A 13,291-nucleotide genomic window follows, 5' to 3' on the forward strand; every position below is an offset into this window, starting at 1 on the left:
AAAAAAAAAAAAGGAAAGCACAAGTAAACGGGTTAAAGGCGTCATGCACATGTCTCGGAGTTAGTGTGGCAGTCCCCAGTATAATCCTAAAATGCTTTCATCCTCATCAAGAGCTTTTACATTCTTTCCAATTTGCTATTTTTCTTTTCTTATTCAACATAAAGCACAGATCCATAAATGCAAAACTGTCACAGAAACACGATCGCTTGTCATGTTTTCTTAATCATTTTTAACATGTACTGATCAAAGTACGGTGTATCCTGTCTGACACACTCCCGGAGATAGCAAGTGAAAGGTTGCATGGCTTAAGGTCAAAACAAGTAAAAACAAAAATATATATATGTTTAATTTAATCTTTGAGGAAATGTATTTAAGTTACACTTTCCCTTAAAATTAAGAACAGCAACAACAACAGAAATTAATCAATTTACTGTGATGGGAGGAATTTGTAGTTCTGTAAAAACATAATAAAATAAATAAAAAAAAACGAAATGAAAATGTTCTAAATAAAAATGTCCCTTTAAATGGGTTTACTTTCTCACAGTTGAATGCCTCTGCAACTGCAGTTACCTCGCAGTTTACATGCATATGTGGCATATTATGAAGAAATTCTCTGAAAGCAGTCCTGAGATATTGTTTTCAAGAGAACGAAATATACAAACAATCGAAAAACATACGGCATCTGGCAGTGACTGATGTCCACACAAAGGCATAAAGATGCTAAAATGAAAGTAATGATCTAAACTCAACAAACACATAATTTGACTTGTAATAAACTATCTCTATATAATCAGTGACATCTCATTTATTCATTTGCCAACGAGCTCTACTTACCTTCCTGTCATTAGGTTCTGCATCCACTCCCTCAATGTCTCCCTATGGCACACACACACACACACAAAATCCCACACATAGTTTAACTTTCAATAAATACGTTGTCATCAGACATGATTCATTTAATTCACACACAATTATGAGCTGCTTTGTTAACTTTTAGTTGAGAAAGTTATTCAGTTGCAATAATTCATAGTGTCTGGTGGTGACACTTACATCATGCAGTGGATAACCAGACGTGTAGACACCACTGGCTAGTAGACTGGTGATCCCTGTACAGAGGCAAATAAAACAGGATTATAATCTAGGAGGACAACACACACACACACACACACACACCAGCGATTTACAGCTCAGGTGAAGAGTTCTGGACAGAAACATCCAGATAATAAAACCCAGAAAATGTACTGATGTTATGTGTCTTCTTTAGAGTAAGAAAGACGTTTTCTAAGACATTCATATAAAGCTCCATTATGGAATTTGTACAGTTTAAGAAAGATCTTAAAGAATAGTTCCTATTTTTTTTAACTTATGTCTTATTTTTGTAGCCCAGGTTATTAATCAGATAATTATGAAAACACTGCACTGATGGAAGTAAATGAAGAAATGTTCATACAACTAGGTTTACACTCATGTAGAGGAGCTTGTGACACCTGGGTCTATAGGAGTGGTTATAATTAAAGTATTTATATAGCATTTCTGACATACATCCATATCTAATATATAGTATATATCCAACTCTAATAACGACAGGAGGTTTTATGTAAAACTGAGTCCATGTCAGGGTTTTTTAAGTCATAAGAAATGATTTTGCAGGCAGTGCAAATAGAGGGACTGGGTGTGATCCCCTTGGGCTCTTAAAGATTAATAGCAAATGTTTGCACGTGTGTAATTATACATGTGTATTCAGGTAGATCACACCCTGGAGTGTTGCTACAGTATGAACTATTTATTTTAAACATCATTTACAGTGTGTACGTGCTTTTACTGCTCAGCAGGCAAGTAAAACTCAGTTTCTCACTTTGTAACGTAATGTTTAGAAAAATTATAAATGTATTATTATTATTATTATTATTATTATTAGTAGTAGTAGTAGTAGTAGTAGTAGTAGTAGTAGTAGTAGTAGTAGTAGTAGTAGTAGTAGTAGTAGTAGTAGTAGTAGTAGTAGTAGTAGTAGTAGTAGTAGTAGTAGTAGTAGTAGTGGTATACTGTCTTCATTTCTCATTTGCCCTGAATTTATTTTGCATTTTAAGCCACCAAATGAACATTTTAAATCAACCTCACAGAGAATCAGACTCAGTCAAGAACACATCATCCCACTAATTTAACATCACTTGTGTTCAGTTGTGTACTGTGTGAAAGACAAAAGAGTTGCATATAGGTTGCAACATGGCATTATGGCAGCACTAGCACTTATCACAAGCATCAAAGATATAGGTCTAGGTCATACCCATGGAGTATTTGGCTCTGATACATTTTGTCCTCTTCAGGACCTCATAGACCTGATGATCCAAAGATAAAACACTAAGCATTAGTAGAAGTCTTATTGAATCGAGAATATAAGGTTTGAATGGCTGCAGTAATGCAGACAAATACACAACATGTCACACACATACTTCTCACTGTGCTGATTTAAACACTCTGTTTCACTTTCCATATATTCATCTACTTACTATTGAGCTCCTGGTCTTCGTGTCAAAGAACTGGTCCCTGTCAGACAGATCAAATCTGGCAACAAGCAAAACCGGTCTAGTTTTAGTGGCAGACACAGAGAGTATGTGTGGATTGTATTTACAACATAGTAGATATGGTGAGGAAAAAGAGTTGAGAGGTGGGACAGACAAACGACATTGCGTTACAGTACTGTGGATGCAGACTACAACCGATAGTGAGAGGAGGAAGCACAGGTGAACCAGTCAGACTTGTTTCCTGCTTGTACTGGTCAAATCCGGTAATCTACAATATGAAAATTTACATTACTCACCCCTGCTCAACATTCATACTGTAAGCTGTCATTTGTAGTTTGTGCCTTCACAGAGGTCAGTGTTGATGTTTATAGAAACTAACAGTGACCATGACTCCATACTCAATGTATTGGGATGAGTTTGAATTTGAATAAAATTTGACCTTAAAGCTAACCCATGAACCTGGGGGAGATGGGGGTCATTTGATCCCTTTTATCCGGGAGTCTTCCCTAAACATATAATGTGTTTTACAATCCACTTTACGTTGTACTTCATAACTAGTCTTAATCTCAGGTAACTGAGCTGAAGTGTTTTCAGAAGTGAGGAAGATGAAGTGATGGAGAAAGACTAGAGGGAAAGCTCCTGCTAGCTGTTAGTCAGAGCTGTAAATATAGCCGCCCACTGCCCACTCGCTCCTCCATACATCTCAGCAGGCAGACGTTCATGCCAAGACATTCAGAAGAGGAAACAGGAGCACTGAAATACAGCTGGCTGCTCAGCACAGTTTTTTCTTTAGAACATAATCAGCAAAAAATAAAAAACGCCATAGTCAAGAAAGGAAAAAGAAAATCATCTTACTTTTTTAAAATGAGTCCAATTACAACCAACAGAGCTCAGGCCTCTCTCTGGTCGCTACCTTTGAATGTGGTTTTACTTTGAAATCAGAAAAGGTGCACTGATTTTCTTATTCTGACTAGCTGCTGGTCTCCTCAAAGGAGAGAAGGGATAGTAGGAGCTTAGCAGAATGCAGCAGGACAACATCACACTTCCCTACTGTGCTCCAGTCAAGCGGCTTAAAAGGCTTCGTAGGGATGGTTTTGTTTCCAATTTACACCTCTGTGGTTGTTACTTCTCAGAGCTGCCTATTCCTATTCCACTTCACCTCAGTGGTAAAACAACATTAAAATAGTCAGGTTGATGCTGCAATTAAATAAGACTGGTTTAAAAAGCACAGCTTACAAATACTGCACAAAGGGTTTCAATAATTCACATATTTTCCAATGGTAATAGAACTGGTAGAAGGTAAGTGGAAATGGACTGGTATGAATACTGTAGAGCTAATGAAGTAATAGGGAACAGGTGAAAGCAGGAAGCACTGTAGCTGGACAGGTGACAGTGGCAAGATCTGAAATGACTTAGTGGCAAAACAGAGAATTCAGGACTTTATCTGCCTCATGTCTATGTCCACCTGAGTCCACCAGATGCTTTAGGCTCTGTTTTGGTCTCTACCAACTTCTAAGGAACATTTCTAGCTCTCTAGTGTCTAGATGCTCCAGTAAAGTTTCAGATTGGGTTCTTATACATAAACAGAGCTTGTTTCTCCTCTGCCTATCAGCCACACTGTCCACACATTTTTATGGATTATGGAAATCTACAGTGTAAAAATCAGCAGAGTTACTCACAGGTGCTGCTTCTCTCTGGAAAACGGATGAGAGAGAGGTTTGACATTTTGCAGTCGGTCAGTGTTCACTTTTGGGTGGAGAGGAGCTGTGAGTTTGTGAATAAACAGTCGGACCTTTTCCACCACATTACTGCCTTGTTTCACTTCGTAAATCTGCAGAGGAGGGAAAAGTAGTGAGCTCAAATGGAAATCAGATGACTGCACGCGTTCAATTTAAACAGGTGTTTTGTGTTCTGTCAAAAATTGATTGCAACTGTAAGGGTAAAGTAGATTATAGTATGATTTGTAAATACAGAAGAGACTGTGCATAATGGTACTTGATAAATGTTTTATAGTTTTTCATGCGTTCACACTGGAAGCCTATCAGATGCTCATTACAAAGCTTCACATACTGCCCTTGTTATAACACCACACAATTGCAAAGGACAGAGCAACAGGAAACATTCATCTTCACGCCTTCCCCCACTCAACACTGCCACTCTGAGGGCCAGTCTACTCAGCCTCAGGGTAAGAAAAAGGTACAGAAAATATGCTTTAGGGAAATGGAGAACATACTGATGGGTGTACCTTTTTTGTTGGCATTTTGAGCTTCATAAACTCAGCCTCGCGACACAGCACATGCCAAGGAGCATGGATCTTCAGAAAGCCCATTCCAGGAATCTTACTCTGAAACACAAGCAAAGTTTGGACATTTGAACACTATTCTCTGTGTACACGCTGCACACTACCACTGTTAACAGTGAATTTGGTTTTGTTGGCATATGGGAACGATGTCACTTCAGTTCAAATTCATGTCATGTCTCATATTGCTGCATATGAGATTGTCTCTGCAGCCTCCACTATTATGTAAAATCACTCCTACACTGCCAGACTCACTTCACACCCTTCAGCTCGGCACACTGACCCGTCTGGATACAGAAATATATAACAGCCAATTCAAACTAGCTGACTTACAGTTCTGTGTGCTGTGCATCAAACATCATATAGATTTACCAAGTATGTTGATATAAAGTGTTGTGATGTTTGTTATATGGTAAAACCATGTTTCAGATGTGTAGGTGCAGGTGCATGATACGGTAAATATGCATAAACTACTATATAAAGACAAAACAACAGGAAAAAGGCAGAAAATTCTGGAAAGAAACTTTTACCTAGTCTTTATTTTTTTTATTTGATATGATTGTTTGGAGGTTGAAGTGTGCTAGTTGTTTAAAAGAACTACAACATTAATTAGTAAAATGTGATTTAATTGTCAATTAGATTATTTATTATTTCTTCCCTCTAAAATAGATAATATTTTTTTCTAAAGAATAGGCAGGTTCAACATTAAAAAAACAGATTTTCAGTAAAAATAATTTTAATTTGAGAACTGTAACTTATGGGTTGTGTTATTGCTCTGAGTTGCACTACTGTTTAACTCTTTGGGGTCATGTATAAATGTGCTTGTTTTCCATTTGAACACACATGTTTTCAGCTGTACTAACATAACTACAAAAAGGGTTTTAACTTTCATTTAGATTTTTAAATTGACAAACCATTTCATGCCATTCCAATACAGTACTAATGTTTGCTGAAGATTGGCATCTCTACGTCTATGTAGATATTCCATCAAAAAACTGCTAAGATAGTCATTTATAAAATTTACAATACGGACCATACGGACTGTCTGCACTACAAAAAAATGACAACTGCACATGTGCCAGAAATGTAAACTAGACAGGACTTGTGCTGTACCCTGACTGTATATACTATATTCCACAAAAGACCTGTTCTTGCTGTCAGGAGGTTGACGTCATGCTTTCTATTGCCCATACTGGTTACAGTATGGAATATGTCCAACTATACATAGATGCCGATGTTTGTATTTATAAAAGAGTGTGTGTTTGTCTGCAGTCTGCTTGCAAGTCCACAGCTGGATATTTCTGATCAATGCTTAAATGTAGATTCTGCAGTGTGTACAAACAAAATAAGTTAACAAACTAAGCATTTTCAACCATGAAAATAAAATATAAACTTTAGTAGGTGGCCAATTTATTTGGGGTTAAACTGTACTGATATAAGAAATAATGGACCCAGAGAAGGAAATTTAATTACATCCATATATGAGGCTGTCAAACTATGTATAATGCTATGCATAATTATGCACAAAGAAAGTCTGTAATTATCTTACACACACTTAACTATCCAGAGCACACTGTCTCCAAAGTTTGCCCACACATTTTCAAGCCATTTCGAGTGACATCTAATGACATCCTGAGCTTCAGTTATTACAATGTAAGCTGCTAAAAGCCTTTTCCAGAACATATTAAGAATCATACAGACTTATGTCACAGGGTTTAATGGCTAACTCACTGTGCATGTTTCCCCATTTATCTTTTCAACCAAAAGCTGACTAAATTACAACAAAATCCTCAGTTTAGCTCTGTGCCTCTCAGGTATCAGGAATATAGTCCAGCAAACATCCATGTTTAGATAAGACATGATAAGAAGAAAAATAAACATAATAATTTCAGAGTATTGCTCTAAGGTCTAGTTCTCATGGGGATTAAGTAAGAAAAAAAAAAAAAAACAATTAGCTGACTGTTAGGCACAAGATGACTAACCCAGATCAGTCTATCAGAAAATATCTACTTGATGCTTTATTATATTTTCAGAAATAGAGTATGAGGAAATGGAAATTCTAACATTTAGCGTTCTTCAGTAAATAGTATTAATAAACTAATGTATTTTCATATCTTACTTATTTGACAAAGATTGAGGTCAATGTTCTAATATGTAACCCAGTAAAGAGACCAGATTTCATTTTATTATATTATATTCACATTATATTCAGTATAATCAGGTCAGGTCCTGTTCTGTTGCTGGTCTCTCAGGTGTGTGTGTCAGAATGTGTGAAGCAGATGGACTATCAGGAACATCATAATCACCACAGGCTGTTTAACATGTAAGATGTAGAGCTCTTTCTGATCCTTACTAATACTAATACAAAGTCATGTACTGAGCACCTTCTGTTACTGAAGGTAACACACACAGAGCTCTGTCTTCAATTTGTGCCCATATGTCCAACATAATGAACCATTTTCACCTGCCTTCATACAATTTAACCCCCCCCCCGTCATGTTGACAGACATGTTGAGTCAGACCCGTCACTATTCACTGAAGAACAATAGAGTAGTAAACTGAAGCACAGGCTCATAAACCTCAGTGGTGCAACCTCATTAGAAAGGTAATCGCACTGACAATAGCATGAAGATACTGTATTGATCTGTTTAGCAGTATTGTGAGATGAAGGAGAAAATGAAATGGAAACTGAATTCAAATCAGTCCCAGGAGAGCCAGTCCTGTCACTCCACTGTCAGTTACATGACCTGAATCTGCCCTGAGACCTGCTGCTGTTAAACCTGAGCTCCCTTATCCATTCTTCACTGTTTTCCAAAGTCAACTTAGAGTAAACCGTTTTCTCTGCAGCACACAGTGGTATGCATGAGATGACACTACATTGTTTACTCTGTTCACAATTAACACTTCCACAGTATAGTATTATTATTATATTATTATTATAGTATAGTATTCACTGTTCAGGCTAACATTAGCAGTTCCAGTAAATCTTGTTTATTAATGCCAAACATCAGTTTTTTTTTTCTCTCGTAATGTTGGTCTACATGTTCGAATGGTCTACATTCAGGATATAAATTACATAGATACTAAACTGAGAAACTAAATATATATATATATATATATATATATATATATATATATATATATATATATATATATATATATATATATATATATATGTGAAAATGAAAATATCAATCTGATCTTACATAACCTTACCACAAAAGAATAATTAGCTCTGCTATGCACTACTACTATTATTCTACATATATCACTAACTGGTGAAGACTAATATAGAGTTTTAGCACAAGCCTTACTGATAAAAATATACATTTCAATTGGAACATCTTTTTATCACTGTGAACTGCACAGCTGCCGTGCTTGAAGCAGGGATCTCCAAGGATTCAAAGGGGTCAAGCTCCTCCACCTTTTCACTTCCTAAAACTGTAATTGTACATTTCAACCTACAAAGTAGGTAAACTCCAGCTGGGCCTTATCTTTGTCTGTTTCTATTCTCTTTTCTTGCCATTTTCATTGTAGTAACAAGCCATTTTATTCAGTAACATTATATGTTTTTAACTGTATACTTTCAGTTCTAAATTTCTGATATAAAAAATGTGGTCTTTCAGTAGAACATTAATTATATACGTGTGTGCACAAACTGTCATATCACCCTGCTAAAACCTCTTGCCACCACTTTAACACCACATGTACAATCTAGATCCACCCACTGAAAATGTGACAGACTTAGCAACAGTATCTAAAATTAGTTATCATTCAACTTGTCATTTTTCCTGCTGTGAACACCTCCCCCTTTCTCACCCCTTCATCCTTTTCCAGCTCCAGCCCGGTCTGCAGGAGGTTTTCCTCAAAATCGTCCCGCCTGAAGCGCTTGTCATCCTCATGATAGTCAGTCTGGTGCTCCTGAGCGGTTACCTCTGGATCTTTCTTTGTCTGCGGCGGAGCTCGACTATTTCTCATGCTCAGGCTGTGCCGTAGCCGTTGGATAAAGTTTCCGTCGCCAAACCTGGATGAGTGGTGCCGAATGCTGCTGGGCTTCTCGATGTTGTAGGCTAGCACATAGTCCACCCTCCGTTGCCCATCCGAAAAGTAGGGGCTCAGCTGTGAATACAGCGACGAGCCATCATCCAAATAAACATTTTTCATATCCTAGGAAGAAGACAGAGAGAGACAGAGTATCAAAAGGGTATCAAATCAAATATGTCTATTTAAAAAAGCCCCCTGATGTATACAGGATCTGATCACTCAGAGCTGGAAATCAACTGTAAGAACTGGTTCAGGGTCTTTAACCTAAGTGCTTCTGTTATCTAAAAACATATTGGTTACAGAATGCAAAGGTTGATCACCAGTGTCAACTAGTATAAAAATTCATATTCAGGACACTTTGAACATTTTGTTCATATTGCCTACTTTAGTTTTTGATTACAGGCAAGAAAAACTATGAGTCATTCTCACAGGACCATGGCGGCCCACAGGCCATATCCAGCCCACGGCATTTGGCCCTGCTCTACACCAAATTTATGTGTGTGTGTGTGTGTGTGTACACTAAGCAAAAGGTAGGAGGTTATCTGATCTTCATCTAAGGAGGTATTAGGGCCACTCTCCAGGATGAAACAACAAATATCCATGAGTACACCAGAAAGATGGCCCTAACTGATGACATGCTTAGTGAATACCTCAGGCAGTAGAGGAAGAGGTGCCAGAACAGGAACCAAAAACTAGAGTGAAAGGCAGCACAGAGGCAGTAATCATGGCAGCACAGGAAAAAGCTCTAAGTACAAGAACAATAGAGGCTGACTGCCTAAGACAAACCAGCACATAACAGCAGGTGCAAGATGCAAGCAGGCAGGGAGTACATGGAACACCATAACCATGTGTCGGGATAGTGTACAGGAACATCTGTGCTGAATGTGGGCTGAAAGTCCCTAGGTCAAAATGGGACACACCTCCAAAGGTGGTTAGGATTGACCAAGCTAAGATTCTGTGGGACTTCCAGATACAGACTAACAAACTGGTAATGGCTAAACAACTGAGCATAATAATGATGGAAAAAGCTCAAGAAAAACTAAGGGCTGAAGGTAAAAATGATTCTCGTGGTAATCTGAACACTTGGGGCAGTGACTCCGCTACTGGTTTTATACAAAAAGTTCTGAGTGACCTCTGGCACAATAAAACTTTGTTTGAGTTTAACCAAAACCAAGATCTTCATGCTATTCATACTGCAAACCTGGGCACTAGACAAATAAACTTGCAACGCAAGTTCATGCATTTACTATCCCTAGCAGGAACAACACTGTATACAGCAGGGAGCAACAAACAAACATATGCTTCTACAGCTGAATCATGTTTGAATGCACACAGCAAGGCACGTTATAATAATATAAAAAAGTCTTATCTTTATATACAGTTTTCTTGTATTTTAAAAATCCTATACTCACTTTGAAAAACATGTCACATATGAAGAAACACCATAATTCTGGTACAGGGTAGCTCTGATACAGCACTGAATGTCTACCACTACTAATATTGTGTGTGATGTAGCTTCTTCCTCTGTGCCACAGAGCTCTATTTATGTGCTGAGTACCATATTATTTTACCTGCATAATTTAAAGGAAACTATAAACTTCTAAAAATTGACACATGGTGGCCTTAAGAAATGCTGTTTATGACGGTTTGGCCTTTTCTTAAGTCTGACTGTTAAATCTTACTGACTGGATCAGGTTTCCTGATGAGGACAAGCTCCTCTATGGGTGACTGCACTCTATCTACACCTGTCAATGAGCCTCACCGTCTTCACAGGTGTTTGTTCCCAACATCATAGTAATGGTGCTGTGGCAAAAATAAAAGCAGATGAGGTCAAACATACATTTTGAAAAAAGGTGATGAAAGTGAATTGGGCTGGGGGATCATTGGACATGTGAGCATGTTCCACTCCTTGTCTTAATCAGGACATTATTTGTGTATAAAGATGAAATGCAGCACAGGTTGTGCTGTACCATTTTTAGACAGAACACATCACAATTACAAAAAATTCTTCCAGTATTTAGTCAGGATTAGAACTGCAGTCTAACAAAAGACATATGTGGAAGAAGCTGAAAAAAAAAATATATATATATATAGAAATAGAAATATATATAAATATATATATGTATGTGGACATTTTTCATCATTTGTTATCCTCCCTATTTGTTACACCACTGCAACACAGCTTACTACGTTAATGATCATTTGTATTTACAGATGATCTCATCATCATCTCTAATGTGATCTGAGTGAAATTCGGAAAATCCCCCCTGTGTGCTGTGTCTGACCTTGACTAGTTGTATCTGTCTAATTACAGCTCACGGTTGTATGCTGCCATTTGATTAACTAAAACCCCAGGCTGTTTGGCGTTCTGCTTGCCGTATGTGTGTGTTTGCTGCCTGTTACAGCAACATCCTTCTGTCAAAGCAGTGAGGCAACACACACAGATCCTCAGCTGTTTAGAAAGTGGACAGACAAAACAAAGGATCAGCTGTTTATCCCACTGTAACTGATGTGACCATAGAATTGTGTGTCTAAAGAAAATGTAATTAGACTGTGTGTTTATAACCACATTAACCTGTCTGTGAGGCTGTAATTCCCATTGTAAAGTAAACCAACCTAAAAGTTGCATACAAGCTGCTGTCCAAAGTTTGTTTTTCATTTTGGCTGTGGAGAAATTGTAAATATATAAAAAAAATTTTAACTGTTTTAACCTGTCGACATCAATAACTTGAAGTAATGTTGTATCATGTTCACTTTCATAGCGTGCAAATCTTTACTGACTTGCTAATCCAGCTATGATTTGACAAAGGAAAACTTTGACCTCATGACAGTACCGCATAAATCCCAAATGAAGACGAAGAAGAAGATGTTACATAAAACATTGTACAGCATGTTTTACTACACAGTACACAAGTATTTTTATAATAATCTTTTGGAATTTCATGATTTTCTGCATTAATTTGTCATAATCTGAATCTGATCTTCACCTAAATCAAGAGTATTAACAAATATAATGTGCCTAAAATATTAACACAAAAATGTTTGTTTCTTTCATGTCTTTACTGAGAAGAATAACCATATAAACCTCATAGTGCTAGCAGAAGAAGTATGCGTGTGGAATGACAACAGATGTTACAAGAAATTGTCAGTTCCCCCTGCTCTTACAGAGGAATTGTAAAGACTGATGGCCACAGGTATAAAGGATCTCCTGTGATGCTCTGTAGAGCACTTAATAATAATAATGATATGCAGTGTCTTTTTTACACCAGATGTAGTGCTGTGTGTTCTTTTCGAATAGTTCAATCTTAGCTTGATCAGTCCACAAAACAACAACAATACTGCTGTGAAATGTCAATGTGCTCTTTCACAAACTTCAGGTGTGCTGCTGTTGGCCAGTTCCAATTATGCCTTCAAATCCTTGGCTGACACTGTGTTGCTTCGGTACCTCATTTTAAATTATTATTCTTCTATATTATATATAGAATATAGAATTTAACTAACTCATCTTGTGACACTGCAGTTCCCTTTACCTCCGCTGATGATTTAGCCTCTTTCTGCTTGTTATTTTTGAAATGATATGTTGCATTTTCACATCTGCACAGCACCAAACAACAGACAGAAACATTCTGTGACTAGCTGGTGGAGCATTTAGAAGGAGATACATCCCTGAGGACATGATAGACACCAAAAACTATAGGAACTATATGAGAGGGAAGTGTGGAAACTAAAGATGTTTTTAAATATGCACTGTATCCCTGAACTCATCACAACATTAACTGGGAGAGCTGCATGATAGAATGTAAATATCTCAATGAAGTGGACTGGATATTAACTAGACATCACCCTACCCGCTCTTTAGTATAAACTCTGTGTAATGTCTGATTGAATTTCTGTGTGAATAGAGCCACTCATTTTCGCAACGTTCACTTCGAATCATGTCCTGCAACCAGGTTTCTTGATTAATCTGGGATGAATTTACATGCACGCAAGAAACCTGGTGACTTAAAAGCCACGTATACATGCAGCAAAAGAGTAATCTGATTTTTCCTCTGCCTTGGGCCAATATTGGAAGCATGGTTCACAGATTTTTGCTGGGGTTTTTTTTATATGTGTGTCAGGGAGGTGACTAACGGTGCTGTGAGAGAGAGGCAGACAGACACAGTGCTCCTTTTCAAAGTGCAAACTGATTTAAAGAAATACACAGTGAAAAGTGACTTATTAAATGTCTACATGGTACTTTGTGTTGGTTCAGTTTCAGTCTGATTTTGGGTGGACCACATCTTTCTGCGTAATGATCTCTCCTTTCATCCAGTCCCGCTTCTTAGCTGACAGTACTAGAGTGGTGAGAGTCGGCTGCCTTTGTTCTGCATGTGCGCTCTTGTAAAACCCCCACATCTAAAGTAAATGAGGGTTTTAGAACATGTCT

The 13,291-nt window shown here is 37.5% G+C and overlaps 1 protein-coding gene across 3 annotated transcripts in view; it reads right to left on the reverse strand.

Moving 5' to 3' along the window:
• Positions 1-13,291, reverse strand: part of ano1a (anoctamin 1, calcium activated chloride channel a) — a 47,021-nt gene that overhangs the window by 25,145 nt on the left and 8,585 nt on the right. For all 3 annotated transcript variants that reach the window (XM_026378026.1, XM_026378025.1, XM_026378023.1), the window contains exons 3-9: positions 8,641-8,988; positions 4,768-4,866; positions 4,202-4,353; positions 2,508-2,562; positions 2,285-2,336; positions 1,051-1,106; positions 835-876 (exon numbers count right to left, since the gene is read on the reverse strand). In XM_026378026.1, coding sequence (XP_026233811.1) covers positions 835-876; positions 1,051-1,106; positions 2,285-2,336; positions 2,508-2,562; positions 4,202-4,353; positions 4,768-4,866; positions 8,641-8,988 — 804 coding nt within the window. The remainder of the gene's footprint in view (positions 1-834; positions 877-1,050; positions 1,107-2,284; positions 2,337-2,507; positions 2,563-4,201; positions 4,354-4,767; positions 4,867-8,640; positions 8,989-13,291) is intronic.

The sequence above is a fragment of the Anabas testudineus genome, chromosome 3, assembly GCF_900324465.2.
Source record: "Anabas testudineus chromosome 3, fAnaTes1.2, whole genome shotgun sequence".
In the NCBI taxonomy this organism is placed as follows: Eukaryota; Metazoa; Chordata; class Actinopteri; order Anabantiformes; family Anabantidae; genus Anabas; species Anabas testudineus.